Source organism: Micropterus dolomieu, linkage group LG14 (genome assembly GCF_021292245.1).
Source record: "Micropterus dolomieu isolate WLL.071019.BEF.003 ecotype Adirondacks linkage group LG14, ASM2129224v1, whole genome shotgun sequence".
NCBI lineage: Eukaryota > Metazoa > Chordata > Actinopteri > Centrarchiformes > Centrarchidae > Micropterus > Micropterus dolomieu.
The window spans coordinates 10046314-10068104 of NC_060163.1; the positions used below are offsets into that span (position 1 = coordinate 10046314).

The following is a 21791-nucleotide window of genomic DNA, read 5'->3' on the forward strand; positions in this document are numbered from 1 at the left end:
GGGGGGGGGGGGGGGGGGGGGGGGGGGTAGTGTGTTTGACTGATGAAAAACAGTTAAAACCAAACCCACACAGGCTCCTTTTTGTCAGGGGTTTTTAGTCAACAGCTGCTTTCAGGCTGCGGCCACAGCTTCTCTGATCATGTTTGTTGGACATCAGGGTCCGGGATCCTGATCCTGTACGGCCTTTGTTTCGTGTATTGTTCAAATGAAACCAGGAATTTTCAGACTTAACGTCTGGTGTTTTTTGTGGAAAGATGCTGTGGAAAGGTTAAGAAGAGTACACAGAGTGTCGGCTTACAAGAAACAAACAACAAACTGGTATTGCAATAACATTCTTGGATTATTTGGACAATGACTTGGCTTTTCTCCAGTGACTGTATTGTTCCCTATACTGGTGTCTGCAGCCAAATGAAATTAATCCAGTCCTGTGAGGGTTATATGTAAGATTACTGCTATAGGTACATGTATTACAAATAAACTTGAATGTGGCCTGCTGTTTATTAAAAGGAAATAAAAATTGCATATATACGTGGCTCAGTGTGATAACACTGTGTCTACTGTACATGACGAACAAAGATGAAATATACAGGAACAATAAAAAGGTCTAGGAGCAAAATTTAGAAGTTAATCATCCACTCAGCCAGCATCCATCTCCCACCATCTTTCCTCCTTCTGGCAATTTTTCTCTGCCAATGTCTCTTTCTCCTTTTTAATGTGTGTCCCTCTCTGTTTCCCCCCTGTTTACCCCTCTATTCATCTCCCTCTCTGCTCAGCATGTAATGATGGGTTCCTGCTCCTTGCATAAGCTCAATTAGTGATAATTACTGAGTGTAAACCCTCAGCCTGTGTTTAGTGTGACTTCTTCAGGGTAGGTGGCCGCATTGATGATCCTCTATGAATAAAGCCTGTTGCCAACAGGAGGAGTCCACAGAGTCACCCAACCTCCAGCCTTATTCACAGTGTGTGTTTCATTGTTTCTTACGCTTACTCTTATCTTTACTCAGCTGTACTTGTGTAAGATAATCAAGTTGATGTGAAGAGTTTAATTAAAGAAATTCTGTATTTTAACTTTTGCTAAACAAGAACTTTTTAACTTGCCAGGAGACACAATTTTACTTGGCTTATTCATACTTGAGAAAATAGCAAACAACCAAAATTGGCTTCAGTTGTGTCAGTGTGTGGAGTACTGTCAAAGCATACCACATGGGTGGACTATGACAAGCCACCCACTCAAAAATTCATTGCAGGGGAGGGGTCAATCATGTTCTCCCGCTTTAATTCTAAATCCAGACCATAATTTCCTTCTCTAATTACAAAGGGAGCACAAATTTCATGTAAGGAGGACTTTCTCCTGCCAGTGACGTGCTCTGTCTCACCTCTCGCCCAAGTAGTCCCCGATGACGGTCTTGTTGAGGCCCTCGCCTTTGTAGAGGAACTGGGCTATGTCTTCAGGAGTGTGCTGGAGGAGGTCGTTCTCCAGCAGGAACTGGATTCCCTGGAGAGGAACAGGAGAAAACAGGATGGCTGTTCATCTCAAATGAGGATGGATAATGGAAAATGACAGGGTTTAATGGCTAAGAACGGATCGTCCTTCACCCCAGCTCTGAAAATCACTAATTTCAAGGCTACAGAGACACTGGAGACTGTGGTGGTCTTACCTTCTTTGGATCCATGTTGAATTTCTTCCTGCCCATGGCGATCTGTTTGTTTCTCTGGGACGTTTTACTGCAACACAGAAACATAAATGCAGAGATTTAAATAGGTTACCACTTACCCAAAACAAAACTGAAAATAACTGATAGTCAAACAATATACTTTTTATTTATAGTCGCAACTGAGAATATTATTTCCTGCCACATCTGTTCCACCCATTAAATGTATTTGTGTACCTGCTTGAGTCTAATCTGAAAATCATATGCAAACAGACAAACTCAAAAAATCTACGTGCGTGCATCTGTGTGTAATGCAGGTGATAAAGTGACAGATGAGAGGACAAAGCGACCATGAGCTCAGTGATAAACAGCACAAACTGTTCATGTATGGAGAACAGGCCTGATTGATTTATACTGGGCACATATGCTGCACATTGACTGTCATTGTTTGTTTAATGCAGCTGTTGCTGTTCAGCCAGGCTCTTGTATACAGTATATCATCTACACTGTTAACACTCTTTATCTATACAAACCAGGTAAATGATGACATCTTTTCCAAAGCTCTTATTCAGGCGTCAAAATAAAAACACCTTTGTAATCCAACTGCCTTTGACGTCTCTGACCAAACATGCAAATCCCAAACTAAGATAGAGGCAATGAGTCAACTAAGATCTGTAATTCTGGTGCTGGCTATTTCTGACTGAAGGTAAAAAACATTATTAGTGTTATTTAGGGCTGTAAAGACATGTTCTGCTGTACTTTTTCTGGGAATTTGGGGATTTTAGTGACTTGAAGATCAGTTTATAATCTACAAATACTAAATGTACAACTCGTGGTTGATTTTTATTTTTTTAGGTTTCAGTATTTTCCCCACAATACATATTTTGCTGCAGAAGGCTCGAAAACAGACTTTAGACTTTCATGTAGAGACACACTAACACATTTAAATGAAAAGCAAAATATCACTGAACTAAAATGTATAAATAATTTGCAATTCAATTCAATTCAATTTTATTTATATAGCGCCAAATCACAACAACAGTTATCTCTGAGCGCTTAAGTTAAATGCCTTAATATCCAAATGACCAGAACATTGCAAAGACTGTCATTGCTTTGGCCCTGTTGTTAAAAGGTTTCTAGTTAAATGAGTCATGATATCCACTCAGTGGCCACTTTATAAGGTACAATCTAATCCAATTCAATACAAAAGCTCTGCCTAAATTCTAATATGATATTCATTTTATAGAGGTGTTGGTTCAATTACATGTTTTAGCATTTGAGTCATAGTTGGTGTTGTACTGGCCTTGTTGAATTGACATATCTCCAATCAAACGTCAACAAAGATCTTATGCACAAACTACATTGGCGCAGTGGAAGGTGTGACAAAGCATCTTGACTTCAGCGACTTACCTTTCTCCAACGCACGTCAGCTGCTCGATCTCTGTCATGACCTCCGCTATCTCAAACTTCAACCTCTGGGAGAAAAGAGCGAGTCATGTCGCAGTCGGTTTCAGGATAAAGAACAGGTAAAAGCTTGAAAAGGACAGAGGCTGCACTGTGCGCAGTGGAAAATTCATCACTTTTTGTGAGCAAACTGGGTGTGCAAAGATGTACTGTAGCACTATTTGCATTTCTTACAGCATGCAAATAGAGCTAAAGTGCTGCAGTAGATAGGCAAAGGTTATGACTAAAGTCCCTACAAAGATCACAGTTAAAGACATTTATCAGAAAAAGACAAGACACTGCTAATGACCAGTGGCTTCATGTGTGTCCTGTACATACTGTATATGCTCATATGGGTAAACACGCACCTCAATATCATCGAGCAGCTCTCTCTTCCTGCGTCGGATGTTTGACAATTCATCCCTCTCCTCCAGGGACAGATCCTCAGGAACTGAAACACATGACGGAGAAAACACAGCAGACCTTAACTCTTATCTGTACACTGCTGACATCACTATACCCACTCAGCTCGCTGCAGACGAGAGAAAACAGAAGTGAGCACTAAACCCAATCTAGTCCCTTCAATTCTTAAGGAGTTCACCACCAGAGATGGAAAATCGAACAATTCCTCCTCAACTAAGTGACAGGGCTGCTGCATCGACTGTTTCGCCTTGTTCAGCCGGAGCAACACATATCAAGAGCCTACATGTTCGTCTTAATTAACTTGAGAAAGAGAGAAGGCAAAGGGTCTTAATTATTCCACTTGAAAGTGTTATGCGCCTTCCCTCCTTCTCCTCTTGGCTCAGGGGGAAATTCTATTAATAAAACCAATCCAGATTAAGTTTTCTTTCATTAAAAGTGAATTTGGTAATTTAACACGGCCTACGACCCTGACTCCCAGGCTGTGAGGGTTTCAGAGCTCCGGGCAAAAGTAAGCAAGAGGGGAGGATGACTTGCTTTCTGGTTGGTGTTTCCTACCCGCTGTTCTTCAATCCTCAATCTTGTTTTTCAATATTTTATCCTTCTCCTTTCTCTCTGCTTCATTCTACCCCCCCACACACACACACACACTTGTCACACTTATGTCTCAATATTCTTCATCTCTCTGAAGCACAGCGAGCCTGTGTGCGATCTTGCTTCATTACGCCAGCTTAGAGGCAGAAAACACAAATCGCTCAACGGGAAAATATCACAGCCACAGCTTTGTGCCTACATGTTGTTAAAGGAGAAATACAAAAAGATATCACTTGTTATTTTCCCTCGCAGGCGGGAAGCTGCGCCAATTAAAGTAGAACAAGGTCACTGGGCTCAAGAGGAAGTATTCACCCCACTTTTAATTCACTAGCTTGTAACAGAGCCAAGTGTTGTTTTAGATGGTATTCACATTAACGCTGGGATAAAAGCGCTTCCTAACCTAGTTATGTAATCCTGAAGCACCGTGATGAGGGCCAGGTAAACAGCAGGAGAAAAAGCTGAGGGATTTCCTTTGTGGGCCGTGTTTTTAGTAGACGAGAGAGGGGCAAATGAATGCACAATGACTGAAAGTATGAAAATAAAGATGTTAATTAGCATTGCTAACCTCCGGCAAGCTCACAGCGCTTATGTAATACAACTGTGAGCGCTATGAATGTGGCTCTAAAGCCAATTAGTGTTCTTAAAAAGTTTCAGTGCTGTTTTACACACACTTCTTCAATCTTCTATGAAGAATGTTTTTAAAACTGGCCTACAGGCAATAACATTGGGGAGGAGCAAGCATCTGCCCACCTGTCCTACAGGATATCTCAAACACAGCTAACGTGGGGTAAAGTTAAAACTTGAAGCAATAGTTCTACATTTTCTTTCTTGCAGAGTTTGATAATGAGATTGATACCACCCTCAAATCTGTCTGGAAAATATAATGCTACAACCTGTAGCATGTTAGGATGTTAGCAATGGGCAAACAGCTAGCCTAGCACTGTCTGAAGGTGAAAATAAATCTTACCAGCACCTCTAAAGCTTTTAATTTAACATGTCATATCTTTGTTTGATTAAAGTTGCTGGCTAGCTGTTTCCCCTTGTTTCCAGCCTTTATGCTAAGCTAAGCTAAGCTAATCAGCTGCTGACTGGTGACTGGTGCTTCATATCTATTGGACAGAAATGAGAGTGGTATCAATTATCTCTTTGACAAGAAAGATATTAAGAGAATTTCCCAAAATGTGGAACTATTCCTTTAAACCTGCAGGGCTTAGGTCATTAAATTAAAATGTCAAAATGTTTGACTCAGATACAACCAGTCACATTTTGACAAGGTCTGGGCGGTTGACACATTTTACCTCTGTGTTTTGCTGGTTACAAAAAAAAAAAAACAGATGAAAAGTGATTGGCCTGAGGAGACGCTGTAATTAAAGGTCAACATTTCAGACTTCAAAAGGTTGCATTACACATCTTGGTACTAAATGGCCCAAGGTTTATTAAGTACATCATTTTTCACTTCTGTTGTGACAGGCATCACACACAAACCATACTATGTATCATCAGGTCAAAAGTAAAAATGTTCCTATACTTAAATTTGTGACCAATAACTGCAGTCATACAAACTATCAAGTTCAAGTTTATTTATATAGCACATTTAAAAACAACACTAGTTGACCAAAGTGCTTTCCACAATAGACAAAAAATATACATGACAACAAAAGTAGAAAAAGTAAAACGTAAAATATAAAATAAATGCATCAACAATATATCTCAAATGTAAATATCTGTATCTATAAATTTTCCTCGTCTTCTATGATAGCAAACTTCTACCAAATACTCGTACAAAACAAGCAATTTGAATAGGTTAATCTGTGACAGGCATTTTATATTTTCCTGACATAGACCAAAACATTAATGATTGTCAAGAAAATGAGCAGCAGATTAATCAGTAATAGGAAAGAATTATTAGTTGCAGCTAATATTAGGATTCGTCTTTGTCTTTTTGAATATGTTGCTCAGAGGAAGATCATGTGTAAGTAGCACACAGCTCCATAGTTTTCCATTTGCCTGAGGCTGTGCATTAGCTAATGGAAATATCCACTGGCTGCAACAATGCGCAAGATTACAATCTTGATTCATTACAAATGTAATGAAAAGCAGAGGATGCCCACTTTAATAAAAAGCCTACCAACATTAATGGCAAAGCATTTCCATTATCCTCCAATCCAGGTCTCTCTTACTGGATATACTGTAATATGTATCCTTTACAAACCACACGTGTGATAATAGAGGGGACTATAAAATCAGTGCTAACGTTTCTGTTCCAGTGGATAATCTTGTTTAGTGGTGGGGGTCGCTTCAACAGAGGTGGTCCACCAATTACATTATTAACACACTTTCCCCTGTGACCTTCTATGACTCATTCAGGAAAGTGTCTTCAGCAAGCACAGAGGGAGTCGAGGGGCCAATGCTGGTCATTACCTCCATATTGGCTCAAACAACACAGCCACGCTTGAATGATAATATACTAAAATCAATCACGGTGTGAGTCATTGCTTCATCGTAAACAATAGACCTTGGGAGGGTCAGATCATCCAGTAGCAGGAGGTAGCTGTAGCTGGTGAGGCACTGATTTGAATCGGTGCGTGAGCTAAATGTGCAGGAAACTAGACGTGAAGCCCAATTTAACCTCTGACTTCTAAAAGAAATCTGCTAAATGAAAGCTCAGATATCCGCTGCGTTGATAGGGTCCAAAGGGTTTAAACTCCAACATGTGCACCACAGAGCAAGAGGCTCCAGTAATTTCCCCCCCTAAAAACAAAATCCCTCAAAATCTACTTTTAGGAGTAAATCCCCTGCTGCTCTTCACACCCAACTGTCCCCGGCCACCCACTGAAACCAGAGGCTTTGATGGTATTTGCAGGGATGCTTTGGCATGCACAAATTTCAGGTTTATAACTTTCACAGTGTTTTTTGGGAGTCACATATCAATATATGTGTAAGCCATATCAGTGGACAAAGAAAAAAACAAAACAATTCAAGGCCTTGAGGATTGATTCAAGGACTTCCCTAAAACCAGTTTTCATATCAGTTACGTAGGAAAAGCAACAAGGCACTCAGAGCACATGGAGCTCAGAGTGAAAATCCCACGTTCACTTAACACTGGCTGCAGTCCCAGTTTTCACGGACTCGTGTGAGTGAGAGGGGATTTGTGCAGATCCACTGGCTTTAAACTGGTGACTTTAACTGCAGTAATGTCTTTTAAAGTGGGTGAGCTTTAAAAAAAAAAAATAAATAAATAAATAAAAAAAGGATAACCCTGTTACTATGGTTGGCCCTGCAGCTCACTGGGACACATGCAAGGAAGCTGGAAGGCAAGGGAAACTTCCTCTGGATCCAGACTCTAATCTAAAACCCTCCGCTCCCAATCCCTCTAACTGTAGACGATGACATGCTCTGCGTTAAAGCCTGGGTCATACATACAGACAGACAGACATGTGGATAGGAACTGCACATTAGCACATGCACACCAAGGCCAGCTGGCACTAATCCCACACACTCGCCCTCCAGGCTGCTCTGTAAGCCCAACACGGGTCCGTTAGAGAGGAAGAGTGATGTCTAACAGTCTATACACAGATGTTGCCGCCGACCAGCCGCTGCCTGCCTTTAACCTAGTTTGTCTCAGTGATGGGGGATACAATAATGTGGCAGTGTGTTTAGCAGCAGATAGTCTGGAGTAGCTGTTGCAGTGGCACTTTGGCGCTGAGCCACAAAGCAGGAATGCTGGGTGGTCAGCAAAGAGGCCAATGTGAGGAAAAGGAGGTCATGATACAGAGGGTGAAAGGTCATGCACACAGGAGTCTACATGCACATGCAAATAAACGCCTGCTGGCATGTAGCAGTAGAGATGAACTGAAACTAAAACTTCAGGGTTCTTCCAAAAACAAGAAAACCTCATTCAAAATCCCACTGACATTTGTAGTAATACAAGACTTTAGGCCTGGAACACAACTGCAACAGTAAGTTGCATGGTTCACTCCGTATCTCTAGAAAAGGATAATCTTTTTTTATGTAATGTTTTTTCAATATGTACGTGTACTCAGTGTAGACATATTAAGCAGCAGAGAGTACAGCGGAAAATGGCGTATATGAGTATTGGTGAAAATTAGATATAGAAGAAATCATGCTGCTGCACATTTCATGGGAGCTTACTGGTTGTTTAACTTTCAATTAATTGCTGTTAAACTTAGCAGGTGCTGTAGTAGATTATCATTTGTCTTAGAATAAGTAAGTAAACCCAATGACCGATGAAAGAAGCGCTGAATGAGAGATTACACTGTAACAGAACAGAGGCTAGACCGGACGTGACGTCAAGACCTCAGCTCTCTATAAAGAGTATGTATTATTTAATGAGAAAAACAACTAAATCTTTTCATTTCATTCTAGTCTCCTTTTAAAATTTAATCTAAAAAAATGTTCATCTGCAAGTCTCTTTTTAATGCTAGTTCAGCCATGATGGTTCCTCATGAGGAATATCTACTGTAGTTCATTGTGTTTTCATTTTCTCAAAATTGCTGCTGAAAATGTAAAAACACTTGATTCAAAGGGTTTCACAGCACAAAGAGAAAGAACAAAAGAAAGAAGAAAGGACGGACCTTCAGCAATCAATTAAAACAGAAAATGCTGTGTACTATGCTGAAACTGAATCATTATAGTGCTAAATAAATTAGGAATGGGGAAGAAACAAAAGTCACATTTATTTCTGTCAAAACATCACAGACTATTCCTACACAAGCAGCACATTTTGTCTTAACAAGCAAATTACTTTCTTTCAGACTGTATGAATTCCTGATAAATGCCCTCATTTGTGTTGTGTGTGGCATCTGTGCCTGAGAAATAATGCATTATTACAGTACGCCGTCCCAGCCGTTGCGTGAGAAGAGAGATTTGGGGAGCTACTATGGCTGGTAGTTTTTAACTACCGTTGGGGTCAGGGGGAGAATCTGGGGCTCAGGGAGCTGAAGAGCCCTCACACTGATTGCTCTCGTTAATCTGCAGTTTTGGGGAGGAAACCCCTGCTGTGAGTGCATTTGTGCAAGTGTGGGGCTGCATAGGAGGTGGTCTGCACACGATGTCCTCCTTATATCACACATCTGCTCAGCATCAGCACTATATAAATATTGGATTTGATGGCCACCGCCAGTAGAATCTAAGGGGTTTCCACTGCCATATGCTGGCGGCCAAAGTAACCATAATCTGATGATTTGATCGCCCTGAGAATGAATTAGATGGATGCTGTTTCTCCTGGCATCTGAGTAGGATGAGGGGCTTTCACAGGGAGAGTGCAGTCCAAATAGCTCCCTCTTCGCTCAGTGCAACAGATCTCAGATGAGGGCTGAATACTGGTGTTACATAGAGTTAAAGCTTCTTCACTACTATCTACGTCTACTTCACATTGTTTCCAAACACTCTGGAATCTATACTATAATATGTAATTGTTTATATGCTGCATTCAAGCAGTGTCAACACAATGGGAAGAATGGCTAGGTAGCTAACTGCTAGCTTTATAGTCACACCAGTTAGCTGCTTTTTGCAGCCACAGCGTGTTGCATATTTGGAGTGGTTCATTAACAAGTGAAATCAGACACTTACTATGAGAGACTGCTTACATATACATATATGTTTATGTTTTAAGTGTTTAATGCCAAAAAGTTCACCAACAGTTTGTTGTAGGTCTTTTCACCAAGTGGGAGACAGCATTGCTGTTAGAAATTCCTAATATCTCCAACTCTGAACTACAGTGGAGGCTGACGTGAGTGTTTTTTCCAACTTGGTTGCTCGTAATTATCATATACCACATGAAAGGAACACAACATTTGCCACACTAGCATTGTGGATTTGAGAATGGGATTTCGTATAAACATTTTGATCTATAGGCCTACTTTGGTTCATGACTAAATACCAGGAAAATGTTTTATTCATCAACCTCAACTATGTGTTTTATGCTAATTAGCAAATATTAGCATGCTAACTCGCTAATTTAAGATGGTGAACAGGGTAAACATTATACTTGCTAAATCAGTTAGCATTGTCCATAAGCATGTTATAGCTTGCTGACTTTAGCATTTACCTCTACGCACTGCTGTGCGTAAGTGTACCTCATATTGCTAGCATGGCTGTAGACCGTTAGTCTTGTTTCAGCATTTCCTTGCTTTTATTATTGTAAAATCTAAGCTTCACAGGGTCAAATCTAACTCAGGAATAATCTCGGTCTTAACAAACAAGGCAGGAAGTCATGGGACGTGTTAATAAATGTTGAAAGGCGACATATCCTGACAGGCACTGCTATAGCTTCCTGCGGGTGTCAGGTGATTGACGGGGAGCAGAATGAATATAACGCTTTATCTGATATGAGCACACTCGTCTCCATGGTTGTGATTGATATCTAGCTTGGGAGCAATTTTGAAATCCGTAGTGGGTGCTTTTCATTCTGTACAAAACAATGAATGAGAGGAAATATGTTTTATATCTGCAATTATGTTGACTGTGAGCAGACAGGAAGCAGCAGGGAGAGGGTCAACCTGAATGATTATCACCAACATCAAACTTTTCAGTGTGCAGCTCTGTTGAACAGGACATGTAGCTCTATGAAGGCATCCAGCCTGCTTGGAGGTTCAGTATGTTTCTGTGAAGCATGTGCGCCTGCCTGCAAAAACACTGACTTTGGCAGACCTGCCTGATCCTATATGCAATGAGACCCAAGCTACCTTTGATCAAAACAACATAAACCACGCCCAATTAGTGTCAATTAGTGTCTCTTGGTCATGACACTAAGTCCACCACAGTTCCTCATAGATGGATCATGTTAAATCAACCTGACCCATGGCTACCTGCTGGATCAAAGACTTTCCAATAAAAAGCAGCTCTGTCCTCACCCAGTCTGTTTGAAACAGAACACAAGACAAAACATACACTTGATCATAAGTGCAGGAAATGAAAAAGTGCCAGGGCGCATTATTATGTTGAGAATGAGCAGGGCGTTGGTGTGGTTCTCCATTTCTAGTGAGCAAGAAGCCAAGAAACACACATCTACCCTCCAGCCTCTCTGAACACCCCCCCCCCCCATCCTGTCTGTATGGTCAGCTGGACCCTGTTTTCTCCTAACCCTCCTTCCACTGAAATTAGGTGTGGATTACTAGAACACAGTACATCTCTGCTGCCCTTAATGCCAGTCTGTGTTCCTCCCTGACTCCCGCTCATTTAATTTGCCATTCCTTTTGTCTCCCATCTGCTCTGTGTCTCGCACTTCAAGGGCTCTCGACAGCTCCAAGCTATAATTCCAGGCAAAGACTACCTCTATTCACAACAGCAGAAATGTTGCCTTACTGACAAACCGCTACAATGTCTTGTCTCCCACCCACACACACACACACACACACACACACTACCATGGAGATGGGAACATGTCGGGAAGACTCCCCAGTCTCTCTCCTAATCAGGTCCATATGTAGTCTTCTCTCTCTCAACACTTAAATAGTGCAGCTTGTTACAAGCTTAGTCCCCGCACATCACACAGCAGCACAGTTTGTGTCTGTGTGTTTGTGTATTTGTCTTGTTGCATGTGGTATAATGTACTGTGTGTTTAATCTTCTAATGTTGTGCCACAAAACCCATAATCTTGGCAGTCAAAATGAATTTCTGTTCTCTCCAAATCTCCCCTTAAGCCTTTAAACAACACAGCCAGCCTGCTGGGTCAACCAATGAGATTGTAAAGAGTACATTTTAGCAAATTTCTTGGCGTCTGTGTCGACACACATAAGAGACTAAACCGTTGCAGACATTCATTTCGGGCTACTGTGGTGCTGCAGGAAATTTGTAAGTGGTGAATTCAATCCATGTTTTTATACCCAAGGGGGAATACTTTCTGTAGCTAGGTGAATTAAACAGATGTAAAAGTACAGAAGATAAAATAAAAGCAAAGAGTTTTACACATGTATTACACTACACACTTACAATACACTTATTTGCTTTCTTGCTAAATGTTGGATGAGAAGATCGATACCACTCCGAAGTCCACACGTTAATGAAGCCGGTAAACTTGGCTTAGCACAAAGAGTGGAAACTTCTCTGTCAAACGTTACTACATCTGCCTAGTCTGTCACAGTCCGCCCTGTAAATGTGGTGTTTTTACGCCTCAGTTTTTGTACGACTTAAACAAACAAGATGAAGTGTTAATAAATAAATAAGCTTTAGCTAGCTTTTTGTTACCTTTGGACAGAGCCAATCTAAGCCAGACATGTAAGTAATCTTCTCGTCTAACTCACAGCATGAAAGTGAACTTTACATAACTTGCTACAAATGTCATGGTTTGTTTTTCAAACCATGACATTTCCTTAAGATGGACTGGTCTCTTGTTGGTTTCTCCAACTTTTGTAAAAAGTTAATATTGGAGGGAAAATTCTCAATATTGGAAAAACATATTACAACATCCCTATACGTACCTCAACATTAATATGGAAGGAAGGAGTTCACGTCTCTGTGATGCCTTTACTTTTCATTCTTGAAAAGAACTTCACTTGGATTAATCAACTATTAACCCCTTGATGCCTGAATTTATTTACAATAAAAAATAAATTAGGTATGATGCAAATTAGCGACAACAGGCATAAACGAAAAACCAGTGCTTGCAAAAGGTTCCCAGGTACGTATTGAATATGCGCAAACAGGCATTGGGGGAATACGTATGCTATCTCAGCTGCAGTCTGACAGGAAGAAGTTTGATGCGTTAAGGGGTTAATTTTTCTTGATAAATCAATTCAGCGTTTGGTTTATTTGATGTCAAAAAAGCACATCATGTGTTCCCAGGGCCTAGAAGTCATAGAACAGTAATACAACCAGATAAATATTTCTCCAAAATAGAAAAAAAGTCATCATTTCAGAGCTAATCTATTTTCCTATAATCAGGTTTTAACATGCAGCACGTCTACAAAGTGACATTAGGTAGATGAAACATGCAGATGCAGACAGATACAGGTGTCTGACCGCTGTCGAGCTATTGAGCGCCAACCACTCACAATAAGCCGGCCTGCTTCCCAGGGAGAAATATATTTGGAAAGCAGCCACAGCTAGCCTTAAGTGACTGTCTGATGTCCACCCACACACTAACCCTACAGCCACAACAAAGACTGTACCCTGATCACACCAACTTCCCCTTCTTACCAACTAATCCCCCCACAGAACTACAGTGCTAGATGCCAAAAAAAAAAATCACACATACACTATGTTGATTCAGGTTTTCTAAAAGCCACCTTAGCTTGGGTTTCATGCCTGCTGGGGTGAACGTGATATGAAATAAGCGCATACAACCAGATGTCCATTAACTTTGAGGAGATGATTACCAAAAATGCAGAGAAGAAAGGCATTTTTCTTTCTCAGGGAGATATTTCATTGCATAAGGAGACCAACCAGTATGACTCTGCCATGTGTGCACCATTAAAAAGCCCGTACAGACAAAACAGAGGTGCTGCAGTCAGATACGATATGTTATTTCAGTGCACGCTCACACATTCAGCCAAAGACAGTAGTATTGAAGGAAAATCCCACGGTCAGTGTTGATTGACACAGTCGGGTTATCACGACACTTACACGGGAAATATGGCCAAGGGAACCTCACAGGATGCCATAAACAAACATTTTAGCACAGTTTGTGGCACGTGTACTTACAAACACAAGACATGTTTTGTTTAGGAGCCTCAATCGTCATATCTCTTTATTCAGGTACAGGAAATGTTTAGTGAGTAACTCCCAAAACAACCCATACTCAGCCCTTACTAATCCCTTGACTGAAACATCTCAGAGCTGCTATAAAGAGAAAATCCAAGACAGCCGAGTGTTAAAATTCATGGCCTCCATCCAGCGGTTCTGTGAACTGCATTCTGGCCAATTTCGGCTTCTGTGTTCTTTTCACTTCTCCACTCAGCTATACAATGATGCTAAAAACAGATACATGAGTAATAAAAAAACACTTTTAGAGCCTGTTGCTGATTCTCATCCATTTTAAGGCCCTGTCTTCTCTGTGGCATGTAAATTGAGAAGCGCCTCTAAATAGGGAGCGCAGTAAACATGTACTAATGAATCCCATGCTACAGCCGAGTCCTTCAAATAATGCACATTGACACAGTTTATAGATTCAGGGTGTAGCTAGGTTTAGCTGAGAAATATGGGCCCTGTGTGCAGGTTAGTCTCGCCTTGTTCCAACACCACCGTTATTCCACCAATGATGTCCCTTTGACATTAAACTAAACAGAAATGAAATTTTGGTGTTTTGCAATAGATGAATATACACAGATGGACACAAGATAATAAGATGGAAAAGTCATGCTTATTTTAAAGGGACCTTGAAGCAGGAATACATACACACACACACCTCTGATTCCAACATGTTGTACTTTATTAGTCTGCTCTTGATGAAGGTGTAACTTTGACTTCAGCTGCTGTAAGTGACTGGTGGAGCCAAATTTAGCACTAAGCACTTGGGCTGTGATACCGGCATTATGAAGGTGTGCATGTGAACAATGTTAAGTGATGTGCGCGAGACAACGAGAGGCAGTTAGAGTGTGAGCGAGCGAACGAGAATATTCATGGTAAGTTATTTGAATAACTCACGTACACTGAAAAGGTCTGAGCATGTTTCCAGTTTGATCACAGACTGCGTGCCTCTGCTGATCTATGACATCCTGTCACATGATTCAGAGTCACCCCCCCCCCTTGGATCATGAAAATGCTCAGTCAATTTCATGATAATTTTCCCATTAGACTTTGATATTTCTTGTGTACAATTTATGCCCAAAGTTGGAACTATAGAGGAAATGTCAGGGGGTCACCAAAAAACCCTGGGGACATCCTCTGGGGACCATATACACAGCAAAGCTTATGGAAATTCCCCAAAATCGAATGAAAATGTAAGATTATATAAATACAGGAATAGTTAGAAAGGAGTAGGCTCACTAGATCATAGCCCCTGTACGCACAAGCATGAATTAAGATGAATGAAATAGGTCAAACATTCTCACTTCCATTCAAATTCAGAGAAAAGCATCTTGGTTTATATTCAGACTGTTGAGACATGAGAATAAGGTGGAAGGGGAAAATGTGGAAGTCCAGATGAGGGTCTCTCTTTATTATCCAGCATGTGGTCTCTCCTGGCTCTGCTAATCTCTCACAGTTTAACTGACAAACGTATCAGACTTTAGCCATTTGTTTACACTACACTCCCTTCAAGGCCTTCTGTCTGCATGGCGGTTTGGATTATCTGCTCAGGAGCATCATATAATAACTGATGTGGGACTCCAAGCTGCAGCCACCTTGTGAGCAGTAATCCGAGTAAGACATGCAGCCGCACAGGTTTAATTCATTCAGCTTTGTCACTTATTACCACTTTTTCTTAGTTCAGTTTATTTGTACCTTCTTCTTTTAATCATCACTAATTGGTAATTATAGCTTGTCTGTATCACCTTATTATGCTTAACCTCCACCTACAGTATCACTATAGTTAGCTCAATAATAGTATTATTGTATATACATTGTTTTCCACAATTTGCAGCTTTTGTGGTAAACTAGCAACCTATTCATAATTTACAGTGGGTTCATCTCCTACAGTGGTATCAATATCCAACTCAAATACCCCTATCGGTACTTGTTCTTCTTTTCTTCTCTTTTTTTTTTTGCAAAAGGATGTAGATCCTGCTAGGTCTATCCTCCATATGGAAGGCTGCCAGTCAGATATCTTAGCCAATCTATTCCCACCAGTTTAGGGGCTTCAAACGGCGCAAGTAGATAGTGAGAGGCAACTTCAAAGCCTTAGGACATCAAACAGATGGAAAAGGTGCATGCATGTGTTTTTTTTTTTAACCATGACTTCAGCGTTTCTAAACATGTTTCTGTGCAGCAGCAGCCAGACTCGTTCCCACCTGTGAGGATACCAACGGAGTCGCACTGTTTTTTCTGAGAAATGCACATTTATTGTCAGATGTTAAATCATGACAACCGACACTGGTTGTTAATCTAGATAGGTCTGCAAAAAAAAGAGGACAAAAACACACACAACATCTTGGTTCTGAAACACCTCCGTGTCCCCTGACTCACACACATCCATCCATGCCGTACATCCTTCCCTGCACACGGGCTGAATGGGGAGAGAGGAAACAGCCTTACCGTGATTGTCTTCATCCATATTGATTGTAGCAGAGGTAGCAGGGTAGTCCGGCAGAAGGTGTGTCCGGCCGGAACCTCGCGGAAAACGTATTTTTCCCGAGTGTCTTTCAACGGGATTGTCTTTGCTTTCCTCGCTGACAGACAGCCGAAGCCGGTGTGTTGACAGACGGATGGGTGAAGTGGACACGGGCGCAGATGTCAGCGGCGAAATTAATAGGAAAAGAGAGAGAGAAAGAAGCCGCAGCCTGGGTGTAAATTAAAGGCAGGTCCTTTAGTTGTAGAAGGGATTTTTCAGAGATGTTTGACCGCGATGTGACACAGCGGTGGCGGTTCTCCCTCTCTGCTCCATCCTCAGCTGCTGCTCCGTCTGCGTTCACACCATTAGCTACAGTGCAACCACGGTGACGTCATCAAGCCCCGCCCCTGCTAACAGCACCCCCACACCTACACACACACACACACACACACACACACACGCAAGTAATTTGTAATTGTACAAAGTAAACCTAATTTCCCATAAAACACAATGAGGGCATGTCCTCCTTGTTCTTAATATTGTGCTATGACCCTGAAAGATAATGTGATAACGTTTTTGGGGGACAAAATGCAGAGAACTAAAGGGAAGGGAAGTTTTTTGGGGGCCATACTTACATATTTTCTACCATATTTAACATTAAGTGCTGAATTCAGTTACATCAGAGTTCAGATTCAGATTAATTCTTAATTGTCCTAGATGGAGCAAATTCGTTTTTCACGTGGATAATATACACTTATAGGCATACACACATTGTAGGCCACACATATCTACACAGGAGTGTATGAATTTGGCTGTGATTTTAACGCTCTTCTATCTCTCGGTACAAAACTTTTCCCAAGGCGTGCTTTTTTTTGTAGATTAGCTGTCTGTATCAAGTCCAGTAGGGCAGTAGGCATAAACTGTGCATTTATTTACAGCATAAATGCACAGTTTATGCCTTTTTTACCATTTAATCTAATCAAGTTCTTTGGAAGTTGAACATAAAAGCGAAAGTTAATTATTAGCCTGTCTATTTTCTATTTGAGCCAGATACCTGGGTTAAAGCGGGTGTTGATTTACAGCTTGTCTGACCATTCATGTTGCTATCCCTCACTAGTTGTGTTTATTATAATTGGTAGTTGGTATGTGGCAGGCCAAAGTCCAACTGAGAAGCACCAGGATCTGAACAAAGTCACATCCTTTCATTTTTACACTGTGTTCTCTAAATTGTTCATTTTTAACATAAAGGGGATTACTCTGAACCTTTGCACACAATAGTGCTTCTTTAAATGACTTCATTTATCACTTCTCCAAATCTTATATGTCAAGAAAGCATAGTTGACCTCTACGGGCTGAACCTCTAACCTCTGCCTACCTGATGCAGTGAGCTGCAGCCAACGCTTTGTGAAGTCTCCATTTGAGTATTCATACACAATGAAGTTTTTACTGTTTGTCATCTGTAAATTGAAAGCCCCTCTCCTGCCTGTCAACCTCAACCATGAACAGTGATAGAATCAGAATCAGAAGGAGCTTTATTGCCTATATTGTGTAGATATAAATATATAAACTGACAACATAAAAATATACAACAACAAAGATCAACAATCAACAACAAATATGTGCGACATGCCAGGTCACGAGATGAAACAGTATTTACATGTGCAGAGACATTTGTATCATTTGCAAGGGGGGAGTGTCAGTAGTGGACCTGGGCCTTGTTAATGAGGCTAGTTGCAGACGGGAAGAAACTGTTTTTGTGGCGAGAGGTTTTGGTCCTGATGGACCACAGCCTCCTGCCAGAGGGGAGAGTCTGAAACAGTTTGTGCCCGGGGTGGGAGGAGTCAGCTGCAATCTTTCCTGGTTGCCTCAGAGTCCTCGAGGCGTACAGGTCCAGAAGAGAAGGAAGATTGCAGCCAATCACTTCTCTGCAGAGCGAATGATGTGCTGCAGCCTGCCCTTGTTCCTGGCAGTGGCAGCAGCGTACCAGATGGTGATAGAGGAGGTGAGGATGGACTCAATGATGGCGGTGTAGAAATGCACCATCATTCTCTTTGACAGGCTGAACTTCTTCAGCTGCCGCAGGAAGTACATCCTCTGCTGGGCCTTCTTGGTGAGGGAGGTGATATTCAGCTCCCACATGAGGTCCTGGGAGATGATGGTGTCCAGGAAGCGGAAGGAGTCCACAGTGGTGACTGGGGAGTCACACAGGATGATGGGGGAGGGTGGGGCTGGGCTCTTTCTGAAGTCCACGACCATCTCCACTGTCTTCTGAGCATTGAGCTCCAGACTGTTCTGGCTGCACCAGGTCACCAGATGGTCCATCTCCCACCTGTGGGCGGACTCATCCGCACCTGAGATGAGCCCAATGAGGGTGGTGTTGTCCGCAAACTTTAGGAGCTTGACAGACTGGTGACTGGAGATGCTGCTGTTGGTGTACAGGGAGAAGAGAAGGGGGGAAAGAACACAGCCTTGAGGGGAACCGGTGCTGATGGTCCTGGAATCAGAGACATGTTTTCCCACCTTCACGCACTGCTTCCTGTCCGTCAGGAAGTCAGTGATCCACCTGCAGGTGGAGTCAGGCACGCTCAGCTGAGAGAGCTTGTCATGCAGCAGGGCTGGGATGATGGTGTTAAAAGATTGACAACTCTCTCTCTCATGAAGATATCAAACCAGTGAGGATACAGCTATACGTGGACAAGATAAAAGAAGCCTAACCAGACTGTGTGACAAGTCAAGAGTCAGTACTCTCTGAGTTGTTCAGCAAAGCAAATTGTCAACTGCACCAGCAAACTGCAGCCAAGAAGCAGATCCATCTGCAACTTTAGACTTCCAGCCTGTGTTAAGTTACTCTTTAAGGTCAGAAGACAGGCTACTTAACTTCAATCAGGGGTTAAAACCTCTTAATCAATAATGTAAAGGTCAACTGATAAGCATAGGAAACATGCCTTTGGTTTGATAACAGATCAGATTAAAGCTACTCACTCCATGTATGCACTTTATATTGTCTCACTTTGTTTAACATTGTTGATTTACACAATTGAATTTGATTATTTGCTTGATTTTGATCCACACATTTGGTGAACTGCTTCAAAAAGTTTCCATAAAAACACCTTCTGTTAACCTCTAACAATCTATGCTGAACTATCTTCTCTGATCCTGAGCTCATACATCCGCCCCACTTTTCCTTAATAGCGATGCAGGCACAAGGAAACCTTTTGAAGGACACTTCCTGTCTGTCCCTGCCCATGTGAACTCATGACTCTCTGAGGCTTTTCCAGGGAAGATCCCGGCCACACCAGCAGCGATGTACTGCAGGGAGGAACATGGAGGGAGGACCCAGCATGCGGCTCAGTGTTCAGGAAGGGAGTTGTGCTGAGGACTCATTGTGCAGAACTACAAGGGGACAATGGAAGAAAGTTACAGAAAAGGACATGATGTGATTGACCTGCTCTCCTCCACCCTTACTGTATTATCAATTCTGATCAGACCTGTGTCATTTTACTCCCAATAATATCTAAAAGGGTAACATTAGTATTTAATGCAGGACATTCATTCATTGTTGGTGTACTTTATTATTGTACAAATTTGCAAATGAATCAATTTAGAAGTCTGGGGTTCGAGGCAGTTGCCTACTTTGCCTAGTTAGTAATCCAGCCTTCAATGTGGGTGGTTTCCTTCTCAAAAGTGTTGTTATTTTGTTGTTCTTTCTATTAATCTAATCATGTGAGCAGAACCTATTCACCTACCTGTTCACCCATTATCCCACAATGGTGGCTTTTATCTGGTCTACAATCTCCTCTGGAGGGTTGAACTTTTAATGTATTAATTTCTCATTTGGTTTGTTGCTGTCCTCTGTGTGGAGCACAATATAATTTCTAATGTAAAATCCCATTTCAATGTTTTACTAACATAACATTTAGCCAACTGAGAAGTTATGGTTTCGGTTTGGCAAGTTCTACATGCGCATAGAAAAGAGAATGAGAGCCAACTCAGCCAACATAGCTACAGAATGAACCAACTAAGCCCTGTTTTTTCACTTTTAACAGTGTAGTTTGTTCATTTTTTGGTTTGAATCTTTTGACATTTATTAATGCATTTTCATTTCACACAGCAAGAAGCCAATGTTAACATGTACGTGTATGCTAGACCTTAAGCACGCAGACCCAGTTTGATTGTTACAGTGAATTATGTAGTGAGAGTTTGGATTTTCCTTTTGCTCATGTAAAGTGTGAACTGTTAAGCCACGGAAACTGAAACGCTGCTCCCACCCTTAGTTTCCCTTCTGTGGCACATTCTCACTACACCTCTGCTACTTTGTAAGTCCACCTGCTGGCAGTACGACCATGCTGACATAACTGATGCACGTAGCCATTGTTTCATACTCCAGGAATGACCTCAGTGTTACTGGAATGAGTAATGCACTTAAAAATACACATACAGTTGACATGACAGTGTTGAAGTAAAGCAGATTACTGCATATGCTATGCTTTTTACATATCATGGTTGGTGTGTTCAGTTCATCAGCATGTAATGGCCAAAGCTGACATGGTTTAATTACCTTTAGATATTGATTAGTTCAGTCTTCTGATCTGATCACATGTTACTGATACAAATGCTGTCTCTCTGCAGTAGAGGGACATAAAGATGACGCTCTCCTGCATTTCCTCAAAAATGATTCTCACTTCAAGGTTCTGGATGACAGTATCCTATAAAACCTCTCTTTCCTAAAATAGAAAATTAACAGTCTCACATGTTTTTCCCCCAAAAAAGCCCCAGGCATAAACAAATACTGACTCCACGGCATTGGTGGTTACAATTAATTTGTGGCCTGTTCCCATAAATTCCTCGTCACACATCCTCAGAGCCTCCACTGCAGCCTGGAACCAAAGAGCGTTGGTTTCATCTGTACAGAGATGAAACCCACTTGAGGAAGAAGCTGATTGGACACATGACGTCTTCCTTGCCATATCCATTTTTTTTTTTCAAAATGTTCTGTCCCTGACAGATACGCTAAAAGTAAAGGGGGTCTAGGAAGTGAACGCCGTCAGTTTTGGGAATAATCCTGTGTGAAGTGCAGATATCCAGACAAGAACAGGAAGAGTCTCCATTTCCAGCTTCGGTAGAGCCAAAAGGGTGGAGCTCTCTCCATCCTACAATTTAATTATTTCCCTCGAATTGCTGAAACACTAGAGTTAATTCATCTGCTGATCACAGTATGCACAGTGTTCAGGAATAGGAAATGCGCAATATGATTAGGAACATTTTGAAATAAAGCGTTTGTCTCCCAAAGGAACCAAAACATGTGCCGGCAAATATCTTGTGAGAGTCAAATTGAGGATATCTCATCTCAAACATGAAATGAATTTGGAATAGACACTTAAAGAACAGAAGATGAGAGAGTCAGCCTTTGCTTGGCTCAGCTGCTTTGATTCATTTTTTGACCCATAAATTTGAACTCAGTCTGACATCATTTTGCTGGCAATAAAATGTGTTTATTTTTCCCTACTTACAAG

General features: G+C 41.4%; 1 protein-coding gene and 1 long non-coding RNA gene across 2 annotated transcripts in view; one reads left to right on the top strand and one right to left on the bottom strand.

The window, feature by feature from the left end:
- Positions 1-16628, bottom strand: part of LOC123983214 (cytohesin-3-like) — a 32402-nt gene extending 15774 nt beyond the window's left edge. Inside the window, exons 1-5 of the mRNA XM_046069386.1 lie at positions 16263-16628; positions 3464-3546; positions 3063-3127; positions 1659-1725; positions 1377-1495 (exon numbers count right to left, since the gene is read on the bottom strand). Coding sequence (XP_045925342.1) covers positions 1377-1495; positions 1659-1725; positions 3063-3127; positions 3464-3546; positions 16263-16281 — 353 coding nt within the window. The 5' untranslated portion in view covers positions 16282-16628. The remainder of the gene's footprint in view (positions 1-1376; positions 1496-1658; positions 1726-3062; positions 3128-3463; positions 3547-16262) is intronic.
- A 2210-nt stretch (positions 16629-18838) lies between these two features.
- On the top strand, positions 18839-20164 carry LOC123982430. Its single transcript, XR_006827976.1, has 2 exons — positions 18839-19134; positions 19471-20164. It is a non-coding gene; the product is annotated as an uncharacterized LOC123982430 (long non-coding RNA).
- The last annotated feature ends 1627 nt before the right edge of the window (positions 20165-21791 follow it).